We start from the raw sequence: 24396 nt of genomic DNA on the forward strand, positions 1-24396 counted from the left end.
ATTCATTATATAAATAGGCCCATTTCATTTTGTCTGGCTTGGCATTCCAAATAAAATGGAATATTTTTTATTCTCATATAATTTAAACAACTGTTCGCTAGGCGTAGGCAAGACCATACGCAAATAGGTAAACTGGGATAATACTAAAGAGTTAATCAGGGTGATTTTTCCACAAATTGACAGGTATTTACCTTTCCATGGTAGCAAGATCTTATCTATTTTTGCTAACTTTCTATTAAAATATATTGGAGTGAGATCATTTATTTCATTTGGGATATGTTTTCCAAGTATATCCACATCCCCATCAGACCATGTTATTGGTAAACTACATGGTAATGTAAAAATTGAATTTTTTAGTGATCCAATACGTAATATAGTACATTTATCATAATTTGGTTGTAATCCAGAGAGGTTAGAAAATGTATCTAGATCCTCTATGTGGCAGTGGAGGGATTCAAGTTGTGGATTTAAAAGAAAACATGAATCATCAGCGTGCAATGACACTTTAAAATAAAATAAATAATAATAATATGCCATTTAGCAGACACTTTTATCCAAATAGACTTACAGTCATGTGTGCATACATTTTTACGTATGGGTGGTCCCGGGGATCGAACCCACTACCCTGACGATACAAGCGCCATGCTCTACCAATTGAGCTACAGAGGACCTATTACATCATAGCTGATCCTCTGTATTGTCCGGTCACTCAAAACACACAATCACCACACATGAACAAGATCACCAGTCTAAACTAAGCTAACTATGGACTGATTCAGTCATGCATCGATCCATTACACAACCATATCTAGTTAAGGACAATAGAGCAATCAAAAACGACAACACAATGTCAAATCAAAATGCTAACCTTTAATCACAGATCAAAGTAAAGTTTTATATCAAAGATGAAATTACGAAAATGGGTCCTTCTCTTTGGTGCCCTCTGAGGGGTTTAAAGATCATGGTAATGTCACTATAGTCTAATACACATCGACGTTGTTTGTGTGTTTGGGTTAGTTTAATACAGATGTATGTGTTACCTGTGTGATTCTGGTCTGTGAGTATCAAGCAGAGTTCTTGTAGAAGGACAGCATGTCATCCAGGCTCTGGGAGGGGGGCTGGGTCTGAGGCTGAGGGGGGCACTGGGGCTGAATTTGGGTCTGGGGGGATACTGAGGTGGGTATTGAGGGGGGTACTGGGGTGGGTAGTGAGGTGGGGCTGCATACTGAAGTTGAGGTGGAGGAAGATACTGGGGGTGAAAGGGTGGAGGTTCAAATTGGGAGTGAAATGTGGAAGCAAACTGAGGGTGTGTTGGTGGGGGTGGTGTGTATTGGGGTTGGGGCTGTTGGGAGGGGGGGTACTGAAGTGGGGGTTGAGGGGGGCACTGAGGGGCTGGAGGTGCAGGTGCCTTTTGGGTCTGACCAGGGGATGGTGTGGGTTGAGAGGGTACAGGGGTACCTGACTGGGGGTAAAGGACTACTTTTGGGCTTGGCCTGGGGTGGCTCCTTGTGCCCTCCACCCTGCCCCTCTGACCACTTGAAGACCATTTTGGGTTTGTCTTGCTCCCGTTTGGCCCATTTCCAGTAGCCCTGTCTCTTATCGTCGCTGAAGTACACAGAGAGAGGAGCGAACTCTGACTCCCTATCATCCCGCCGCCGACTCGTCCAAAAAAGTCCACTAGGAAAGGAAAGTGTCATATTGGAAAAAGAAGATAGTTAATGACCTAACCCTCCTGGAAGCATACCACTCTTCAGTGTCCCACTGGAGGAAATGACCAGAGATGATCTGACAGGCCTTGAATGCAGCAAGCAGTCCTTGGTTACACCTGGATCTTTCCTGCTCTACTTTGCCATGTTATACATGTTGTGCCAGTGTGGTGGCAGTGATTCATCAATGATCCCCATTCATTCTAAAAAGACCCATGCCAATCGTGTCAGCCACAAACAAGAAGTAGTGTTTACCTTTGCCCCTGTCCCACTCTCTGATGTGGGGTACTTCTGGCTTGGTGTCTCTCCTCTCTTGGATCTCCACCACCTTCTTCACTGCAGGGGCCTCCACAGGGGCTTCATCCGATGGGGGCAGGGGCCCAATCAGGTCCTCCTCCTCTTCTGAGGGAAGTAATATAAGAGACAACACTTACAACAGCATTCACTACAGTCCAAAGTATATACATAGAGCAGTATTTGTATTTATTATGGATCCCCATTAGCTGCTGACAAGGCAGCAGCTACTCTTCCTGTGGTCCAGCAAAATTAAGGCAGTTATAACATTTTAAAAACATTAAAATACATTTATAACAGATTTCACAAAACACTAAGTGTGTGCCCTCAGGCCCCTACTCCACTACCACATATCTACAACACAAAATCCATGTGTACGCGTGTGTATAGTGCGTATGTTATCGTGTATGTATGCATGTGTCTGTTGAAGAATACAGTCATAGCCATACAATATAGTTTGATCAGCTATCATTGTCCCTGATGCTGTATTATTGTGGGAGATCCTCTAACCTTGGTTGTGTCCAGCTCCCTGGTCGTCCTCTGTTCTGTCCAACTTAGTCTTCTTCATCTTCCTTTGCCTCACCTTGGCCAGCCAAGCATTCAGCAGATCCTTCCTCTTCTCCTTCAGCTGCTCCCTCTTACTGCACTGGTCTGTCGTCTGAGAGAAAGAGAGGGAGTGAGAAAAGGAGCGAGAAAAAATATCAAATTAAAAACTGGAATTAACATCAACAATCTGCTTCAAACTCAGTCATTTAAATGAATAGATAAGTAATATAAGAAGGTCCTAATCTCAGGGGTTGCGGAGGCTGAGAGCAACTCACCTGGTCTCTGAGCATGTCCAGAGTCTCTTTCCGTTTCCTGCGCTGCTCCTGGTCCTGAGAAAATGCAAAGTAGCCCACACCCAGCTCACGGGCCTCTGACGTGGACAGACAGAGAGAGAACGGGGAGGAAAAGTAGCAGAGTGAGAGATGGAGGAAGAGAGCGAGAGATCAGAGAAGAGACAAGTCAATCCACAGAGAACACACCTCTCAGGGTTTGGTTAAAAAAGTACAGTAAATACAGTTTGATAAGTACTTTACTGTATCTATGAAACCAGTGCCATGCCAACCTTGCTCCCTGATGTCCTCATAGTGGATTAGTCCCACAGGCCTGTTCATGGCCTCCTCCTCCTCCCTCTCCCACCTCTTGAGCTCTCTACGCATGTCCTCTGACAGTAGGTCCTTCTCAGCCGGGTCACGTCTGTGTACACAAACACAAGCACAAACATACAAATTAAAAAAAGCTCAGAACAGTATTGTCACTAACATCTACGAACAAACGTACATTCACTTCCATGTTTGATCAGAGTTAAATATACCCTTTTCCCTGAAAGTCTTGGTCCATTTTCTTGAACACTGGTAGGTCTTTCTTCATTCATTTCCGAGATTGTCCCAAAGCATCCACATAATCCACCCTAAGGAGGAATCAGACAACGGCTTCTTCAATTCCTAACCCTCGACCACTCAATGGCATCTACAGTCCAATACTCTGTCTCTGCTATAGATGAGATATACAATAGTTTGGGGCTTCTTGCTGTGCAGACATTACCATTCCTCGCCTGGGTTCTCAGGGGGTGGGTTGGGGGAAGAGCTCTCTCTATCCTCAGGCATGATTCTCTCTCCTCTTGTCAATAATCTTCATGGTGAAATCCACCAGGAAAAGTCCCTCTGTCTCCTCATCTGACACAATGGAAAAGAGGACAGTAATTCCAATGCGAGAAATTCAAAAGGCATATGCAGGGCCTTCACATGTCAACCTTAACTACAGCATATGACAGCATTTCTTGACCAGTGTAACAAATGACAACACTATACCAGGAAAGTCTCCTTTGGTCATCTGCTCATACAGTTTAGCCTTCTCTTCTAGCTTGCGCCTGTGGGCAAAGAGAGAAATGGTAAACAGCAATGAGCTCTAATAGAAGGCAGTGATGGTGTAGTAAATATGATGTCAGTGTGTAGTACATCACTTTGTACTCACTTTACCTTGTCAAGGTTGTTCTCTTCCTCTGCCACCTGTTCCACATCTTTCTGTGGCCGCGCTGAAACACCCCCATTCTGTTTGATCCATACATTAGATTTCTACAAAGGGACAAAAACCCAATGAACGTTTTGGAGGCGAAGTAGGTTGATTACATGTCTCTGTCCTGTACAAAGTTCAATACATACCTTGATTTGGGGGTATTTGGCACTAGTCCCAGCATCTTGCACCAATTTTTCATGTTGGAATTGCTCTTGTCTTCTGTAGAGTTCAGCTTTGAGCTCAACCAGCTTCAGAGAAAAGAGTATCGTACAGTATCCTAGCTTGCTATGTGTTGGCGTGCTGGCTAGGCTAGCTATGTTACCGGCGTTATCTAACCAGCTAGCTATGGTTCACACACTGCTGACCGAAAATTGGACAATATGAATTATTCTAAACAACTCACCGATGAAGCAGTCACAGCAAATTGCTTTTTCTTTTTATCCATGGTTGTTAGATTTCGATATATTAGCTCAAAGTCAGCTAGCTAGTGAAAGGCAAACAATCCACAACTTCGAAGCAACCATGTTGTTTGGATCACGTGATAATTTAGGAGTAGCTAGCTAAGTAGACTCAGGACTGCCACCTAGCGGTGTCAGTCTTATTTATTTATTTATTATTGACGCTTTCAATGTTGTCATAATTTGTTTTTGGTTAATCACATCATGGATTTAGGCTCTTGAACATGCAGTTATGTTATATATGTATATGTATATCAGACTGCAAGTATAGACAGAGATAGTTCATTTACTATGTCTCAGGTATCAAATCAAATTTTATTTGTCACATGCTTCATAAACAACAGGCGTAGACTAACAGTGAAATGCTTACCCACTGGTCCTTTTCCAACAATGCAGAGTTAAATATACATTTTTTTTAAAGATCTTATAACCAGAAATATACAATTTCGATGCTTATAATGAAGCACAACATTCTGCCAATTATAGCTGACAAAGAATGGAACAACTGAACGTTGAGATAATGTGTTCTTGGCATATTTCAGTACATAGGACAGTGAATACGTCTATTGTAGACTCAGGATATACAGAATGTTTCTGTTGATGGACCAGCAAACAGTTGCTCAGGTATGGGTACACATTCTAAAAGGGTCAAAAACCCACATGACAGTGTGGTGTCATCATAATACTATGATTAAAGGTGATAATCAGCAAGAACATTTCTGTTACCAGGTTGCAACTGTGCTATTCTTGTTATTTTATCTATTCAAACATTTGAACAATCTATTCATTTGAACAATCTATTCCCAGTTCCATCAACTATGACTGTATTTGCTTTAATGTGCAAACATGGAAGCAAATATGTGTTTGGATTCCAAATGTCTCAGAGGTAAACATCAGAATGGGTATATAAGGTGAAAAGAGACCATAGTCCAACCATATCAATGTCCAAGGTATATCTGGTGAGTATAACAATTCGTTTTCAATAAATAAGATATCAGAGGAGATTATATTTGGGTTTGGTATCTCGATTAATTTATACACAAGTTAAATGTATGTCACATTGTGCCATAGGAATGCTTTGGGTAAACGCATCACAATATACAGTGCTTTAAAAATGTTGTTATTTTGTAGTTGGTGAGTTCTCTCTACGAAGCTTAAACAGCCATCCATCATGCTACTGAAGAGAAACACAGGTCTCATGATGCTGATGCTGTGTACTCTGGCTCTGTGGGCCAAGTCAGTCAGTGCAGGCTCCAGCTTCCTCAGCCCCTCCCAGAAACCACAGGTAAGACAGGTAAAGTGTAGCAGACGTGTGTTTGTGTGTAAGGTTAATGAATTGTGTGAAAAATGTGTGTGTGTGCGTGTGTGAGTAATGTTATAGTAAATGTGTGAATAAGGTAGTGTGTTACTCACTGTCACGGCCCTGCAGGGTAAAGGGAAGCCCCCTCGAGTTGGTCGGCGAGACACTGAGAGCTTTGCCAAGCTGTTTGAGGGTCCCCTTCGCCAGGAAGACAAACACATTGCGGTGAGTGACACAAAGAAGGTTGCTGATGCACACGGATTTACCTCTTAAAAATAGCTCTACAAATCCAACACTGCTGCTGAATTCCAAATCAACCCAATGCCCCTACCATCCACTCAGCCTATCAGTGTCTAAAATGGCTTTATTAACATTTTGCTTATCCCTATCTGTTGCTTTCAAAACTACATAACGTGCCAAGGGATAAGGGCTAGGTTTAATTTGGATACTGATCAGCTCTGCCTGTCCTCAGATCAAGGCTCCTTTTGAGATGGGCATCACCATGAGTGAGGAGGAGTTCCAGGAGTATGGTGCCGTGCTGCAGAAGATCCTACAGGACGTCCTGGGAGATACTGCCACTGCAGGTGCCCTGCTCTGACATTTGACCTTACATACAGTACTACTACTCGAGTTGGATAGAGACGGTGGCGATTTTAGCCTGTAAATCCTGGTGGGGCAAACTACAAAAACATTTTTCATGCATACCAGCAAAGCCCTTACACAACACTAAACAATACATTAATTGCAGTATAACGGTGACAAACAGTGCCCACAAACTGATAGGGCCTACATAAAGCTGTCCCAACAGCAGAGTCCCAACAGCAGTCCCAACACCTTACCACTGCTACACCTGGCTATCAGCAGAGCATTGTCTGGCAGCGAAACAGTTAATTCAGCCTCATTTACTGCCTTTTAAAAAACAGCTGATTTGGCTGACTTGCTTAAACAAATGTGGTTTCTACTGACAATTGAGATGTACATACTATTGTATAAGGGAACGATGAGCAGATAAGAGGTAATCCGTAATTTCGATTAAGACATTAATCAGCGAGCTAAAACGGATGTAGTCAATCTAACTATTTGTTCAGCACTTTCTAAATGTACAGCGACATAATTCAGAACATGGGCCATTCTTACAGTATTCTCCCTGTACACCAAGTCAGAACCATAGGATAAATAAAGGGTGCATATAAGCAGACAATGAAAGCTATTACAATATTTGAGGATGACATTTCCCTTAAACAGACTATAGGCTGTGCACCACCAAGTCAGAACAGTAGGCTAAGTTATGAGGAAAGGGACCAGATTATTAGGGTGAGGCACATGGGCTACTAACAGCTTACTACACAACAAACATGTAATATTACTTCTTAGCTACAGTATACATATCTCCCTGGCATATTACATCATTTATGCAGCAGCATACAATACATTTTTGGACTCAAATTGTTGTGCTGTGCTCACTTGAACAGGAAGGCGGCGTGGTGGTCGTTCTTGTGGGCAAATTTAGTCATCAAACTTTGTCATCAAAGTCTGGCATTCTCTGGATTTATGGTGCTTTCAAGACAACTGGGAACTCGGGGGAAAAATAAGGTTGAATCATGACGTCAGTGCTCTTCAGGTCGGAGCTCTAGAAAGAGGCCAGAGTTCCCAAATCCCGACTTGGAATTCAGAGTTGGATGACCGTTCAAAACGTATTTTCCGAGTCTAGGAGCTTGTTCTCAGTTGTCTTGAACTCACTGAAGTCTGAGATTAACCCTGTTTCCGAGTTTCCAGTTGTTTTGAACGCGGCAGAAGTCATGCTGGATTGACAGCATGGCCAATTTATTGAACCTTTTCTGGCCCATGGTGTTGCATGTGAATGTTTATCCTTTTAAGCTTGGAAAAGAGACCCTTAAACCCAGACTTGGACCACACACCCTCTCCACTGAATAGCAGGCCAGTGATTGCTTTGCAACGCTTGCAGTTAGCCACTGATTCTTTCCAAACCACTCATTGTTGAATTTGCTATTTCCAACTTGTTGTGTAATGTTAATGTCCTATGGCTGATGCGCAAAGATACGTTTTATCTATCATTTATCTTCCTATGACAAGGATTGAAAAGGATTTGCCAGTAGATTGTCGACTTGATTCATGATGATGACTGCTTGTATAGCTTGCTAGCTAAGATTTTGAAAGTATGATGTTGACATGATCAGTCCAATCAAAGCTACAGTAGATATGTGATTTTATGTAATTATATCTGTTGCCAATGACCTTGAGCCTTCTTGGATGGGCACTTCTAATGTAAAACTATGGCAAGACCCAAAGGGCTTACATTTTCGAGCTCTCCCTGTAGATTTTGCAGTGACGTAGTGTCCCCATGAGTGACAGAACACTGAGACAATCACGGCGCAAATAGAGAACCTTACCAACCCCTTCGTATTTTCCGCTGGCTGCCCCATCACCACCACAGAAAGCACTGAGCTAGGCTGAAACACCTGCATTTTGGAGCTGCCTTACTCAAGAAAGCAAAAAAGAAACAATTAACTCAATGATTATTTTTTAAACATTGTTTGCAAACTGATATGTGACACGTATTAATGCCAAAATAACATGCAAAACAGGCAACAACAAAAATAAAACATTAAAAACATTTTTTGCTAAGAGCCCCACCTGCCCTGAATGACAGGTCGCCACTGGATAAAGAGTAACTGCCTGTTCATGACGGTGGCTATAACAACTTATTAGCACATATTTGGAACGAACCATATTTGGAGCCAAAGAACAGTCGTCTGTCATATCTAAACCACCAGACAGACAGCAGAGTGCATTAAATGTTCCAGAGCAGCACTGTTTAAAATCATGTTTTTGTGTTTCAGAATGATCACAACTTGGCATAGACACAGAATACGAAGAACCTTCCATTTCCTGTTCTCCAACTTTCTTTTCTCTATTTGTCTTATACCAGATTTACTGTGTGAACATCGTTTGAATTATAAAAGATGAATAAAATAACACTGCTTCATTACTCCCTGGGTTATTTTGGGTCTTTCTTTGAACAGATCTCTCATCCTTATCTTCAAAGAGTTCTCTAGTAACCAGACTTTTTTAGGTCACGGCTCCCCATGGCAAAACATTCTGAATTTGAGGGCCAAGAGAATATGAAACAGCCCATCGATCTCACTACATCTGCCAGAAATAAGTCCCCTCAGCTGAGTTTACTGCAAGTAGAACTCATTTGTTCTGGTCAGATTACAGACACAGTGCAGTGAATATGGCGCTTGACATAACCCTGTGAAACATGCTATATTATGACCATGTATTCAGTGAACGAAAGAACTCTCTTCTCTTTGTGTCTTGTTTAATATCCTGTTGTTTTAGGTCAGCTGAAGAGGCTGCTACTCAGACCTGGGGAACTAGGGCACCTCTGGCAGTGCACCATGTGGGCCACATTTGTGTTTTATTGGGTTGTATTAGAAGGCCTCGCCTCTCAAGTGTTCTCTCTAACTCCAGGCACAGCTTGTTCACCTGGAAGGGGTTCGGCAAGTGCACATATATAAGCCAGCCCTTCCTACAAGAGTGTACCCGCATACCCGGAACTATATAGAACACCACAAAACAGCTTCATGGGAGATGTGTGTGGGAATGAATAACTCCAAATCATGAGTAATGGGTTTCTCTGGGTTCAGTAGAGGCATTTAGGTACCATTCACACATTGAACCCATTGTCCTAGGCGCTTTTCCACCTTGATCTGGTATGATGGTAGTGTCTCTGGATGTGTCACTGGGTGCTCCTGTCAATCATTCTCAAATGGAAGTGCTGAAGCTAAACTCTCTTAATACAGCTCTGCGTGCTCACAGGAAGTGGCTAATGGACCGGTCACTCAGCCACTTCCTGTCTCTATTAAATCTTGAAGATAAATCAACCTTATTTCTCCCTAACACCAGAGATGTTCAGCCTGGTTCCCCCCCCATACAAAACATTACAGAAATCTGTATAAGACAAGGCCCTATATGGACATTCTACTCAGTTTCCCTCTAGTCTATACAAACCCCTGCAACCCCTTTACACACTCAACATCTTTCCTTACTGTGTATCAGACTTGAAGCATACACAGTTCCTTCCCATCGAACTACAAATAAAAACAGACTGGAAATAAGGTAGAACTTCAAACAGTAAAGTATTAACCTTAAAAAAAAAAAGGTTAATACTTGTCCTACCATTACCAACCACTGAGTACACCAGCATCCTCATATATAGGTATTTACCAGCTGAGAGTAAATTGGCCTAATGCAGCAGACTCCATGTTCTTAGGAGAAGAGTTTAATGAGGGGCGCGTGAGAGAAAGAGCTGTATTCAAAGGACCAAAGTGCTCATGTATCAATTCACACAAAAATCAGGAGAAAGTAAAAGGAAGCTTTTTAATGAGTACATAACATCCTTTGATAGTGAGGAAGGAACCTGGAAGGGAAGGAAGGCATCTACATCGACTGCATCAAAACCAAGCCATATCACAAGTCAGCAAAACAACATGCAGACAAGAGGAAAAGAAATGCAGAACAAAAAGGTAGAGTCAAATGATTACAAACACCAAAATGAAACCAATTAAAGCATCCGTCAAATCTAATAAAAAATATATGTAAAAAATCAAATTAAAAAAAGATCTGGATTCCAGTTGATGCATATGTAGCCTTATGTTCAGGGTGAGATCATAGTGAAACCATTGGGATCTTTTAGAACAGAGTGAAGCTCAAACTGAGCTAGCCTCGGTTTCAGACTTAACTCCTAAAACTATGCAGGGGCTTGGGGCCAGCTAAAACAAAGCTTGACAACTATATCCTTTTTATTATATACATTTTTCGGCAATGTGTTAACAAGCAAAAATATATTTCTAGACATTAAATGCCACAGGCTGCGAACAAAACCAGCTTGGAAAAAATACAGTTGATTTATTCTATATATTTTGAATTACTATTATTGATTATTTTATGTGAACCTTCAATAACACTTATTCTCTCCTCCATGAGGCTACCTATGTTTGAGGAGACCGAGTGCGTGTCAGGTCACTACGCCATCACAGCTACACCTTGAACTTTCCATGGCTACAAGGGTGGTAGTCATGGCCTCCGTGGTGACCTTCCCTGTCGCCATGGTCATATGCCGTATAGCTGGGTGGTGTTGCGTCGGATCGTGGTGAGCACCGTGGTGATGCTCTCTCCCTTCAGAAGGCTGATCTCACGCAGCGTGTGAATACCCATGCCTGGGTGGGCAAACCTACAGACATCTTTACTAACCTACCGTTACACAGAGAACAGAAACGATTTACATACATGCACTGTCAACCTTCAACTTTCATCTGTATACCTCTAGCTTGTGAATCGGTGCCCATCGAACCACCCTCCCAAATGTGTGTTGTGTTGTCGTGTGTTGTTTGTGTGTACCTGTCGGGGCAGGAAATAGGGTGCGTCTGTCTCCAGGAGGATGCGGTCGAGGGGGATCTTGCGGATGGCGTCACGGGCCTTGTGTGCCCTGGGGTAGGTGATGAGGGCCGTGAAGCCCACACACAGGTTGGGAAACTCCTTCAGGAAGGGCTCGATCACCGGGTAACTGTTGGTGAAACAGTGTCTGTGGAAAAGAAAGACAAATGTAAGTTTAAGAAACATTGCCTTGTGCCTTGTAATTCTGTCACCAAAAACCCACATATCTTTAAAGACATACTCCGGTAGTTTGGCGACTAGTAAGTATTTGTTTTTAAACCTCCCGCTTTAGGCTGAATGTTTCAATGTGTAGTTCATACATGCATAATCTATTAGCAGAATTACTGACTTACCTCAATTAGCCATGAAATCCCTAGATTGAAAGCGAATGTTTTCTGGAAGCTGTGTTGCGCCATTTCCCCTACATTTCCACCCACGTGGGCCAACCCCCTAGCAATTTGAGTTCCAGCCCCTCGCCATTTGAGTGACAGCTAGCAAAAATCACACACAGAGCGAGAAAGAGAGCAATGACATGGTGCACATGTTTTTTTTCGGGGACCACCTTTGGCTCGTGGGCGCTACTTTCAGAACTACTGGCTAAAAAGTATACAAAAGTACTGGAGAATCCCTTTAAGATCTTTTCTAATTTCTCTCCCTCATGAGGAGTGAAGATAATAAAAGTAAAAGAAAATAAAAGTAATGGTAGACGTACCAATTAGTTATAGTGATTTTACTGATATCAATTTTTCTTATGAATTATTATGTGATTAAAACTCGTCATTCTGTTACAAAATTAGTAACGGAATTACCAAAACATCAGTAATGGAATTACAGCAACTGAATTGGCTACAACAGGAAATCATAAGTCACAACCCACAGTTGGGTCACATGCTACTCTCCTCCCTTCCACTGTCACACTTATGTTCAGCTGATAACTGTTTTCTTTCTCTTTCATCTGGTGGTCAAACCAAGTGTTAAAACAGCCTGAGTCTGGACAACCACTCCATCTCCCCGCCTTTCTCACTCTCCAGATAATGTCACCTCTCCCAGCTCTTACCGACACCTACCAATGAGCCCCCTCTTTTTCAATTTACTGTAACCAGCAGCTCACCCCCTGAGCACTGACCGACACCGGACGTCCATGGACGTTGAAAAGTAGTTGAAATTTGGTCAGTCCACTCTGGCGTTGATGTTAACGTCCACAGATGGAGCGGACTGGACCAAATCCGAACCTATCATAGATATGTTTCACAAGTTTGGATAGCACAGTACAGTGAGAGCACAGTAGAGTACAATCCAATACATTACAGTAAAGGAAAGTAGAGTACAGTATATTGTAATGTACTCTACTGAACTATACTCCACTCTACTGTGATGTCCAAACTTGTGAAACATGGACAATGACATTCATATGCATATTTATGCTTTTCTGTGTAGTACAGATCAGGGACCCATTATGTAATTCTGTTACTGGGTGTAAATCCACTTCACTTCTGTTTTTGAATTACAGTAAGTCATAGCTGACACCGCATTCTTTCTGCAGACATCTTGGAATCTTAATTCGGAGCAGATATTTTTTGGAAAATGTGGTCGCATACAAACCTGAGGGAGATTTTACCATAATTCTGTTTGCAAAGTTCTTCCACTAAATTCGTTTTTGTAAATTTTTCTGTGGAAGTTGTTCAAAGCAGTCCTTGTGCATAGACGGGTTGGTTGTTTAGCAACAAAACCGACGCGTGTGCAACTATGGGGCAAAACAGACGGGGTTGGCTTAGATTGTTGACAACATGTAAACTATATTTAGTCTCCAATGTTTATTGAAAACATAAATACATTTGCACAATGAGCACTTGTTGTCTCTCAAATACATCGTTACAGTTGTTGGTTAGCTAGCTAGTGAATTTTTGCCATATTAGCATAGACATGACATCAGTCACAACAAGACATGGTATCAAGAACAAGAAAACAAGCTGAAACGAGCACCCTACAATTCCCCACATGGCAGCTTCTTGTCATTGTTGCTAGCTATCTGGCCATCCAGAATCACAACAACACGCAGACTTCTGCCCCATTGAAGCGTGCGCATCGTTTTCGTGATGCTAACCCGTCTATAGAGTATGGATTGTTCAACTTTGAAATCAATGGTTTTTGTTTGGCATACATTTTAAAGTGAAAAAACTGAGTCAAATTGTAATTCTGTTACTGTGGAATTTCCCATGAACAGTATCACTGAGACACACACACACATGCAGACACTGACCTGTGGATTTTATAGTCCCGGGGCACACACTTCTTCATGATCAGCAGCAGGTCATCGTCTGCGTCCCTGCAGTGGATCACCAGAGGCTTGTTCATAGCCACAGCCAATTTCAGCTGACGTTCAAACACCTACAGGGGGTGCCAAACAACACCATCACTACCTCAACCAAGCAGCAGCTTATTAACTACTTCAATGGGTCAGTTGAATAAGGGGGAAAATGAAGCCCTGACCGTACCTCTTTCTGCTTGGATGTGTTGGTGGAGTTCTTGTGGGAGTAGTCCAGGCCAATCTCTCCGAAGGCTATAGCTTTCGGGTGTCGCATGGCCATTAGAATGCTGCGCTCGTGGACCTCAGAGTACTCCTTGGCGAAGTGGGGGTGGCACCCGAACGCCCCCCAGACCAGCTCCTCCGCCAGCAGCCCCTCCCACAGCACCTCCCGCACCATGATCCGAGGGTTGCAGAAGTCGGCGATGCAGCCGTGAAAATCCGTCGGGAAGCTGCTCTGGTGCAGGCTGCGGAAGCGGGCAAAGGTGCCCCGGAAGCCCAGCTTGCCCCACAGCATGTCCAAGTGGCAGTGGGTGTCCACGAAGCCATGTTGGCTGGCCCTCCGCTGGGAGGGGTTACATGTCCAGATAGGCTCCACCCCCACTGACATTGTCCTGGTGGAGGTGATGTTTTCATAGCACCTGGAGGGGGAGGAGGGGGGAAAGGGCAAGGAGGGGCCGCCGTCAGAGTACCTTTGGGAGGTCTGTTCACAGGGGCGATAGGGGCTGGAGAACAGGGGGTGGATTTTGTGTGTAGCAGGCGAAGCATTGCTGGAGAGTATTGCAGGTTGCCACAGAGCAAATGGGTCCGGGGAGGAGGACACACTGCTGGGGGCACGCGGGGCTCCAATGCCCCCCATGCCAGTCCTGGGTGTCCCGGGGAGAGGCAGCTGTGCACTGTTTGGCTTCTCTGGGGGGATTTGCTTGGAGGAAATTAACACCGTCCTCCATGACTGAGGGAAGGGCTGAGCTGGGCTCTCACTGGGTGGCTGAACAGCACCATTCAGTCCGTTTGTAGAGGGGGAGGTGAGAGAGGGCGTTGTAATGCTACCACTCTGAGCATTCACAGCAGGAAAGTTGAGTTTCCAGGTGTCTGAGGGGTATGTTTGAGGCTTCATGAAGTAAGGTAGAGAGTTAGGAACGTAGTCCAGAGCAGGTAAGGAGGAGTCACTGCTGCCGACCTCTCTCTTGGGCTCCACCTTGGCAGTGGAATGCGATGGAGACTCCTCCTGGGAGAAGGTCTCCACCACCACAGGGTCCTCAACATCTGACCAATCAGGGGAGTCATCCCCTTTCAGCACCACACTCTGAGATGTAAAAGGAGAGAATAGGGAGATAGGAGACAGACTATATTATTCAATAGAGATCAGGAACAAAATATTCATCTTAATTGAACCCCCACAACCAATTATCCATACTAAACATGTAAATTCCTGCTAACCAATCTTTGGAACCTTCTTTCCTGTGACTCACCCTTGTGTCTTTTTTGAGACCAGCGTTCTCATCCTGTGTCCCTGTTTCCACAAACACCATTGGGCGGAAATAGTACTCTATGCCCTCGACAGGAGCCATGTCCTCTGACTCGCTCTCTGACTGGGCTGAGCAGCAGTCCAAATCGAGAGCAGCGCAGTCGTCTGGTTCCAATCTGAGCATGTCGTCATTGGCCGTGTCCAAAGACTGCTTCTTTTTTGTGGACTTCTTCTTGGCGAGAGAAGGGCTTTTCTTGGCGGTCACTTTGGCCGGGGACTGCTTCTCTCCTCCTCCCCTGATTGCGGCGGTCAAAGCCTTCAGGTAGATGGCCTTCGACCCCTCCTGTGGAGTCCGGTCTTTCCTCTTCAGACCACACGCTGAAGGAGTAGGTAAGGAGACACGGTTTTCTGACTGGGATGTTGTGTCGATGAGTACTGCCTAAGGAAAAACAAAATTGACAAAGATGTATCCAATGGAAGCAAACACCAGTAAATGACATGTAACACTGGCCATCTGCGTTCATGTAGGAGAGGAGGCAAAGAAAGAGGACATTTGGGAGAACTAGAACAGAGAAATGGTCCGTGCACTGAACTGCTTAGCAGAGTCCACAGTCATGATTTACCTTGGACTCGGAGGGAGTGAGATCTTTCAGACATTTTCTGGAGAGCTTCCTGAGCCCTTTGATTTTGCCTGTGAAGAGGTCGCTCCCGCTGGGTTTGATCCCACTGGGGTCGTCTGGCGAGGTGACCTCCTTTCTCTTGGGTGTGTCTAGGCAGATGTCCTCCAGCTCTCCCAGGCCAGCCGACCCTGTCGACACGTTCAGATCAGGGGAAGTCAAAACATCACTGGGCGACACACTCCAGTGGGTGGGCTTGGGTGTGCCACCATTGCTCTTGCGGAACTTTGTAGGCGAGCCGAGTGTTGTCTGTAGCCAGTCAAACTTCACCTTCTTTCCGTTGTTGCTGTCCATGTCAGACACCCTAGTCAAAAATACAAGCAAAAGAGGTGTCTGCATTATTAGTCACTAAAGTCAAACAATACCTTCAAATTGTCTTCAGAACAAGCATGAGGTTCAGTGATTTGTATCTTCGCAATGTATCATAGACACATCACAATTTGGACAACAATGCGTTAAAGTTAAGTTTTAACCTGCAGAGCTGTTTCTTCCAAACGAAACCTGTTCTTTTCTGTAGAAACAGACCTGAAACTTTGTTCTCCATTTTTCTTTCCAAGTGGGTGAGCACAGAGGCATCCTTTCTCCCTAGTGAAGTCACAGAGGTAAAAAAGATGGATAACAAAGTTTCCGTTCTGTTTTAAGATGTGAAGTGTTCGACTGCAGCCAGGTTTGTTAGCTAGCTAGCTAACTAACTAACCTTAACAAATCAACCTGGGTTTCCTTCTCACATGTCAATGCCACTTATCTGGTCTGGATACCGTGGCTAGTAAACTCGGTCTGACATGTAAATTGCAGGGTTCGGCTACCATGCGTTACTCAGTTGCTACCTAACCTAGCTAGCTAGCTAATGTTACCTACCTAGATACCTAACTAGCTTAATATGTTAGCTTGGATCACATCACTTTATCATCATCAAAATGGGCCATTACCTAATATAACATCTGATCAAATATTAACAAAACATTTATTCGAAATGCAATTCAATCGGAGACTATATAGCTAGCTAGTTTAACAACTTTACCTTCTATTAGAATTCCGATGACAGAGTAAGCAGCTAGCTAACTGTAAAACAGCCACGTGCGCACTGATGAGCAAATCCACGTGACTGATTTGACGTCAAAGGGACATTTGCGATTGATTCATTGGTTGGGGTCTTTTGGTGGTGAGAAAAATGTAATGTCAAGCAAATATTATTCAAGGAACCCCAAAATCAAGGGCACAATGTGGAGTAGGATGATTGACCCTACAAACTGATCTAAGGTCAGATCTTGCGTCTTTTCCTAATTTTTTCAGGAAGTGTAAACTGATCCTAGATCTGTCAATTTACGAGTTCATATGGAATCTTCAATCCCTGCCATTTTGCAAAACTCCACTTGATGGCAGTGTTGTTACTACTCGGATGAATGAATAAATGCATGAATATTCTTTGCACAGATTAAATTAGGCATGGTTGTAACAGTCTAATGTAGGTTGTAGGAGTCAATAAATGATAATATCTTAGCCCACTATGTTGTCAGTCTGGTTGGTACCAGGTATAACAATTGTTAAAGGTATAGCTATGTATGCTATCCATCTAATTGTCTAGGTTAATTGGACAATCTAGAGACCCCACCCACCCACCACACAGCTCAAATATTACATTTGACTGAATTCTAGTAAAACAATTATCAATACAAACAGGCTTAGCTATGTTGACCCTCTTAACCTCTCATAATTGATTAAGTTACTGTTGCATAAGAATAAATATGTTTTTCTATTCCTGCAATTACTACTGTCCCCCAATCCTCTCCCCTTTGACTTTGTATCAGTCATCAGTAGTGGTGTTCTACAATAATTTTACAAGAGACCCAATACAATTAAGCCAATTAAGCCAATATTCAGGTCAGATAAGGTAAGCTCAAGATGTCTTGATGGAACAAACATATCCAACAGATCGTCCATAGGCGAGATACTTAGCTATTGCCTATATTTTATGATTGACAAGATAAATTGGTTACAATGAGTATGTATAATTCAACTCTCTCATAACGGTTGATAAATGGGAATGAAACCTGAACAAATGGTACTTGGAAGTTAACAATCTTGGCAACGTCATGTATAGTGAGTGACAGTTTCAGAATAGGATTTCTGGGGAAACTCAATAAACCGTACAATAACAGAATCTACTTTATAAGTCCTTTAATATTATTAATAATTTCTCATTTACAAACACTGTTTCATTCACACATCAGAGTGCATAATTCATACTTGGTCAGTAATAGTATTTAAAAGTACTGACAGAGAAAATAAAATGTATGAGCACAGCAGTGGTGTAAAGTACTTTGGTAAAAATACTTTAAAGTACAACTTAAGTAGTTTCTGGGGGTATCTGTACTTTTAACTACTTTTACTTTTACTTCACTACATTCCTAAAGAAAATATGTGCTTTTTACTCCATACATTTTTCCTGACACCCAAAAGTACACGTTACATTTTGAATGCTTAGCAGGACAGGAAAATGGTCAAATTCACACAATCTCTGGAGCATAAACTGGATGATCTCCGGTGGAGACTATCCTACCAACGGGGCATTAAAAACTGTAATATCTTAAGTTTCACCGAGTCGTGGCTGAACGACGAATCAGATAATATACAGCTGGCTGGGTTTTCCGTGCATCGGCAGGACAGAGCCGCTACGTCTGGTAAGACGAGGGGTGGGGGTGTGTGTCTATTTATCAATAACAGCTGGTTCGCAATGTCTAATATTAAGGAAGTCTCGAGGTATTGCTCGCCTGAGGTAGAGTACCTCATGATAAGCTGTGGACCACACTATCTACCAAGACAGTTTTCATCTATATTTTTCGTAGCCGTCTATTTACCACCACAAACCGATGCTGGCACTAAGACCGCACTCAACGAGCTGTATAAGGCCATAAGCAAACAAGAAAATGCTTATCCAGAAGTGGCGCTCCTAGTGGCCAGGGACTTTAATGCAGGCAAACTTAAATCCGTTTGACCTAATTTCTACCAGCATGTCACATGTGCAACCAGAGGAAAAAAAACTATAGACCACCTTTACTCCACACACAGAGACGCATACAAAGCTCTCCCTCACCCTCCATTTGGCAAATCTGACCATAACTCTATCCTCCTGATTCCTGCTTAAGAGCAAAAACTAAAGCAGGAAGTACCAGTGACTCGCTCAATACGGAAGTGGTCAGATGACGCAGATGCTATGCTACAGGACTGTTTTGCTAGCACAGACTGGAATATGTTCCGGGATTCATCCAATGGCATTGAGGAGTATACCACCTCAGTCACCGGCTTCATCAATAAGTGCATCGACGACGTCGTCCCCTTAGTGACCGTGGGTACATATCCCAACCAGAAGCCATGGATTACAGGCAACATCCGCACTGAGCTAAAGGCTAGAGTGGGACAATAATCTGGACGCTTATAAGAAATCTCGCTATGCCCTCAAACAAACCATCAAACAGGCAAAGCGTCAATACAGCACTAAGATTGAATCCTACTACACCGGCTCTGACGCTCGTCAGATGTGGCAGGGCTTGCAAACTATTACGGCCTACAAAGGGAAACCCAGCCGCGAGCTGCCCAGTGACACGAGCCTACCAGACGAGCTAAATGCCTTTTATGCTCGCTTCGAGGCAAGCAACACTGAAGCATGCATGAGAGCACCAGCGGTTCTGGATGACTCTGTGATCAAGCTCTTCGTAGCCGATGTGTGCAAGACCTTTAAACAGGCCAACATTCACAGGCCACGGGGCCAGACGGATTACCAGGACGTGTACACAGAGCATGCGCGGACCAACTGGCAAGTGTCTTCACTGACATTTTCAACCTCTCCCTGACCGAGTCTGTAATACCTACATGTTTCAAGTAGATCACCGTAGTCCCTGTGCCCAAGAAAGCGAAGGTAACCTGCCTAAATGACTACCGCCCCGTACCACTCACGTCGGTAGCCAAGAAGTGCTTTGAAAGGCTGGTCATGGCTCACATCAACAGCATCATCCCGGAAACCCTAGACCCACTCCATTTCGCATACCGCCCCAACAGATCCACAGATGATGCCATCTCAATCGCACTCCACGCTGCCCTTTCCCACCTGGAGAAAAGGAACAACTATGTGAGAATGTTGTTCATTGACTACAGCTCAGCGTTCAACACCATAGTGCCCACAAAGCTCATCACTATGCTAAGGACCCTGGGACTAAACACCTCCCTCTGCAACTGGATCCTGGACTTCCTGACGGGCCGCCCCCAGGTGGTAAGGGTAGGCAACAACACATCTGCCACGCTGATCCTCAACACGGGGGCCCCTCAGGGGTACGTGCTTAGTCCCCTCCTGTACTCCCTGTTCACCCACGACTGCGTGGCCAAGCACGACTCCAACACCATCATTAAGTTTGCTGACAACACAACAGTGGTAGGCCTGATCACCGACAACGATGTGCCAGGACAACAACCTCTCCCTCAACGTGAGCAAGACCAAGGAGCTGATGGTGGACCACAGGAAAAGGAGGGCCGAACACGACCCCATTCACATCGACAGGGCTGTAGTGGAGTGGGTAGAGCGTTTCAAGTTCCTTGGTGTTCACATCACCGACAAACTATCATGGTCCAAACACACCAAGACAGTCGTGAAGAGGGCACGACAACACCTTTTCACCCTCAGGAGACTGAAAAGATTTGGCATGGGTCCCCAGATCCTCAAAAAGTTCTACAGCTGCACCATCGAGAGCATCCTGACCGGTTGCATCACCGCCTGTTATGGCAACTGCTCGGCATCTGACCGTAAGGCGCCACAGAGGATAGTGCGTACGGCCCAGTACATCACTGGGGCCAAGCTTTCTGCCATCCAAAACCTATATACTAGGCGGTGTCAGAGGAAGGCCCAAAAAATTGTCGAAGACTCCAGTCACCCAAGTCATAGAATGTTCTCTCTGCTACCGCATGGAAAGCGGTACCGGAGCACCAAGTCTAGGTCCAAAAGGCTCCTTAACAGCTTCTATCCCCAAGCCATAAGACTGCTGAACAATTAATCAAATGGCCACCAGGACTATTTGCATTGACACCCCCCCTTTGTTTTTACACTGCTGCTACTCGCTGTTTATTATCTATACATAGTAATAATAATAAATAAATAAAACATAGTCACTTTACCCCTACCTTTACCCCTACCTACATGTACAAATTACCTCAACTAACCTGTACCCCCGCACATTGAATCGGTACCGGTACCCCCTGTACATACAGTGGGGGAAAAAAGTATTTAGTCAGCCACCAATTGTGCAAGTTCTCCCACCTAAAAAGATGAGAGAGGCCTGTAATTTTCATCATAGGTACACGTCAACTATGACAGACAAATTGAGAAAAAAAATCCAGAAAATCACATTGTAGGATTTTTAATGAATTTATTTGCAAATTATGGTGGAAAATAAGTATTTGGTCACCTACAAACAAGCAAGATTTCTGGCTCTCACAGACCTGTAACTTCTTCTTTAAGAGGCTCCTCTGTCCTCCACTCGTTACCTGTATTAATGGCACCTGTTTGAACTTGTTATCAGTATAAAAGACACCTGTCCACAACCTCAAACAGTCACACTCCAAACTCCACTATGGCCAAGACCAAAGAGCTGTCAAAGGACACCAGAAACAAAATTGTAGACCTGCACCAGGCTGGGAAGACTGAATCTGCAATAGGTAAGCAGCTTGGTTTGAAGAAATCAACTGTGGGAGCAATTATTAGGAAATGGAAGACATACAAGACCACTGATAATCTCCCTCGATCTGGGGCTCCACGCAAGATCTCACCCCGTGGGGTCAAAATGATCACAAGAACGGTGAGCAAAAATCCCAGAACCACACGGGGGGACCTAGTGAATGACCTGCAGAAGCTGGGACCAAAGTAACAAAGCCTACCATCAGTAACACACTACGCCGCCAGGGACTCAAATCCTGCAGTGCAGACGTGTCCCTCTGCTTAAGCCAGTACATGTCCAGGCCCGTCTGAAGTTTGCTAGAGTGCATTTGGATGATCCAGAAGAGGATTGGGAGAATGTAATATGGTCAGATGAAACCAAAATATAACTTTTTGGTAAAAACTCAACTCGTCGTGTTTGGAGGATAAAGAATGCTGAGTTGCATCCAAAGAACACCATACCTACTGTGAAGCATGGGGGTGGAAACATCATGCTTTGGGGCTGTTTTTCTGCAAAGGGACCAGGACGACTGATCCGTGTAAAGGAAAGAATGAATGGGGCCATGTATCGTGAGATTTTGAGTGAAACCTCCTTCCATCAGCAAGGGCATTGAAGATGAAACGTGGCTGGGTCTTTCAGCATGACAATGATCCCAAACACACCGCCCGGGCAAGGAAGGAGTGGCTTCGTAAGAAGCATTTCAAGGTCCTGGAGTGGCCTAGCCAGTCTCCAGATCTCAACCCCATAGAAAATCTTTGGAGGGAGTTGAAAGTCTGTGTTGCCCAGCGACAGCCCCAAAACAGATCTGCATGGAGGAATGGGCCAAAATACCAGCAACAGTGTGTGAAAACCTTGTGAGGACTTACAGAAAACGTTTGACCTGTGTCATTGCCAACAAAGGGTATATAACAAAGTATTGAGAAACTTTTGTTATTGACCAAATACTTATTTTCCACCATAATTTGCAAATAAATTCATTAAAAATCCTACAATGTGATTTTCTGGATTTTTTTTCTCATTTTGTCTGTCATAGTTGACGTGTACCTATGATGAAAATTACAGGCCTCTCTCATCTTTTTAAGTGGGAGAACTTGCACAATTGGTGGCTGACTAAATACTTGTTTTCCCAACTGTAGCCTCGTTATTGTTATTTTATTGTGTTACTTTATTTTATTTTTTTACTTTTTTTAATTTAGTAAATAATAAATAATATTTCTTGAACTGCATTGTTTAAGGGCTTGTAAGTAAGCATTTCACAGTAAGGTCTACACCTGTTGTATTCGGCGCATGTGACAATATTATTATTTCTTATTTTTATTTGTCTTGTTTGCTTAATATAAGGAATTTGAATTTGATACTTACAGTGAGGGAAAAAAGTATTTGATCCCCTGCTGATTTTGTACATTTGCCCACTGACAAAGAAATGATCAGTCTATAATTTTAATGATAGGTTTATTTGAACAGTGAGAGACAGAATAACAACAATAACATCCAGAAAAACGCATGTCAAAAATGTTATAAATTGATTTGCATTTTAATGAGGGAAATAAGTATTTGACCCCCTCTCAATCAAAAAGATTTCTGGCTCCCAGGTGTCTTTTATACAGGTAACGAGCTGAGATTAGGAGCACACTCTTAAAGGGAGTGCTCCTAATCTCAGTTTGTTACCTGTATAAAAGACACCTGTCCACAGACGCAATCAATCAGATTCCAAACTCTCCACCATGGCCAAGACCAAAGAGCTCTTCAAGGATGTCAGGGACAAGATTGTAGACCTACACAAGGCTGGAATGGGCTACAAGACCATCGCCAAGCAGCTTGGTGAGGTGACAACAGTTGGTGCGATTATTTGCAAATGGAAGAAACACAAAATAACTGTTAATCTCCCTCGGCCTGGGGCTCCATGCAAGATCTCACCTCGTGGAGTTGCAATGATCATGAGAACGGTGAGGAATCAGCCCAGAACTACACATGAGAATCTTGTCAATGATCTCAAGGCAGCTGGGACCATAGTCACCAAGAAAACAATTGGTAACACACTACGCCGTGAAGGACTGAAATCCTGCAGTGCCCGCAAGGTCCCCCTGCTCAAGAAAGCACATATACAGGCCCATCTGAAGTTTGCCAATGAACATCTGAATGATTCAGAGGAGAACTGGATGAAAGTGTTGTGGTCAGATGAGACCAAAATCGAGCTCTTTGGCATCAACTCAACTCGCCGTGTTTGGAGGAGGACGAATGCTGCCTATGACCCCAAGAACACCATCCCCACCGTCAAACATGGAGGTGGAAACATGATGCTTTGGGGGTGTTTGTCTGCTAAGGGGACAGTACAACTTCACCGCATCAAAGGGACGATGGACGGGGCCATGTACCATCAAATCTTGGGTGAGAACCTCCTTCCCTCAGCCAGGGCATTGAAAATGGGTCGTGGATGGGTATTCCAGCATGACAATGACCCAAAACATACGGCCAAGACAACAAAGGAGTGGCTCAAGAAGAAGCACATTAAGGTCCTGGAGTGGCCTAGCCAGTCTCCAGACCTTAATCCCATAGAAAATCTGTGGAGGGAGCTGAAGGTTCGAGTTGCCAAATGTCAGGCTCGAAACCTTAATGACTTGGAGAAGATCTGCAAAGAGGAGTGGGACAAAATCCTTCCTGAGATGTGTGCAAACCTGGTGGCCAACTACAAGAAACGTCTGACTTCTGTGATTGCCAACAAGGGTTTTGCCACCAAGTACTAAGTCATGTTTTGCAGAGGGCTCAAATACTTATTTCCCTCATTAAAATGCAAATCAATTTATAACATTTTTGACATGCATTTTTCTGGATTTTTTTGTTGTCATTCTGTCTCTCACTGTTCAAATAAACCTATCATTAAAATTATAGACTGATCATGTCTTTGTTAGTGGGCAAACGTACAAAATCAGCAGGGGATCAAATACTTTTTTCCCTCACAGTGCATTTG

General features: G+C 43.7%; 2 protein-coding genes and 1 pseudogene across 3 annotated transcripts; 1 reads left to right on the top strand and 2 right to left on the bottom strand.

The window, feature by feature from the left end:
- Positions 1–850: 850 nt before the first annotated feature.
- On the bottom strand, positions 851–4580 carry LOC121575927 (annotated as a pseudogene).
- An 875-nt stretch (positions 4581–5455) lies between these two features.
- On the top strand, positions 5456–8805 carry ghrl (ghrelin/obestatin prepropeptide). The gene is made up of 5 exons (XM_041888213.2): positions 5456–5475; positions 5648–5801; positions 5946–6041; positions 6289–6400; positions 8678–8805. The coding sequence occupies exons 2-5, from the start codon at positions 5688–5690 to the stop codon at positions 8680–8682; spliced, it is 327 nt and encodes a 108-aa protein (XP_041744147.1). The 5' UTR covers positions 5456–5475; positions 5648–5687; the 3' UTR covers positions 8683–8805.
- A 1396-nt stretch (positions 8806–10201) lies between these two features.
- On the bottom strand, positions 10202–16822 carry tatdn2 (TatD DNase domain containing 2). 2 transcript variants are annotated; one of them, XM_041888212.2, is made up of 7 exons: positions 16748–16822; positions 15673–16030; positions 15054–15488; positions 13772–14887; positions 13537–13664; positions 11241–11424; positions 10202–11093 (listed from the first exon to the last, which is right to left on the bottom strand). In XM_041888212.2, exons 2-7 carry the CDS (start codon positions 16018–16020, stop codon positions 10953–10955), a joined length of 2352 nt encoding a protein of 783 aa, XP_041744146.2. In that variant the 5' UTR covers positions 16021–16030; positions 16748–16822; the 3' UTR covers positions 10202–10952. The 2 variants fall into 2 exon arrangements, with proteins under 2 accessions (XP_041744146.2, XP_045079188.1); XM_045223253.1 differs by having other exon boundaries at positions 10946–11073.
- Positions 16823–24396: the final 7574 nt, after the last annotated feature.

Source organism: Coregonus clupeaformis, chromosome 10, assembly GCF_020615455.1.
Source record: "Coregonus clupeaformis isolate EN_2021a chromosome 10, ASM2061545v1, whole genome shotgun sequence".
Classification (NCBI taxonomy): domain Eukaryota; kingdom Metazoa; phylum Chordata; class Actinopteri; order Salmoniformes; family Salmonidae; genus Coregonus; species Coregonus clupeaformis.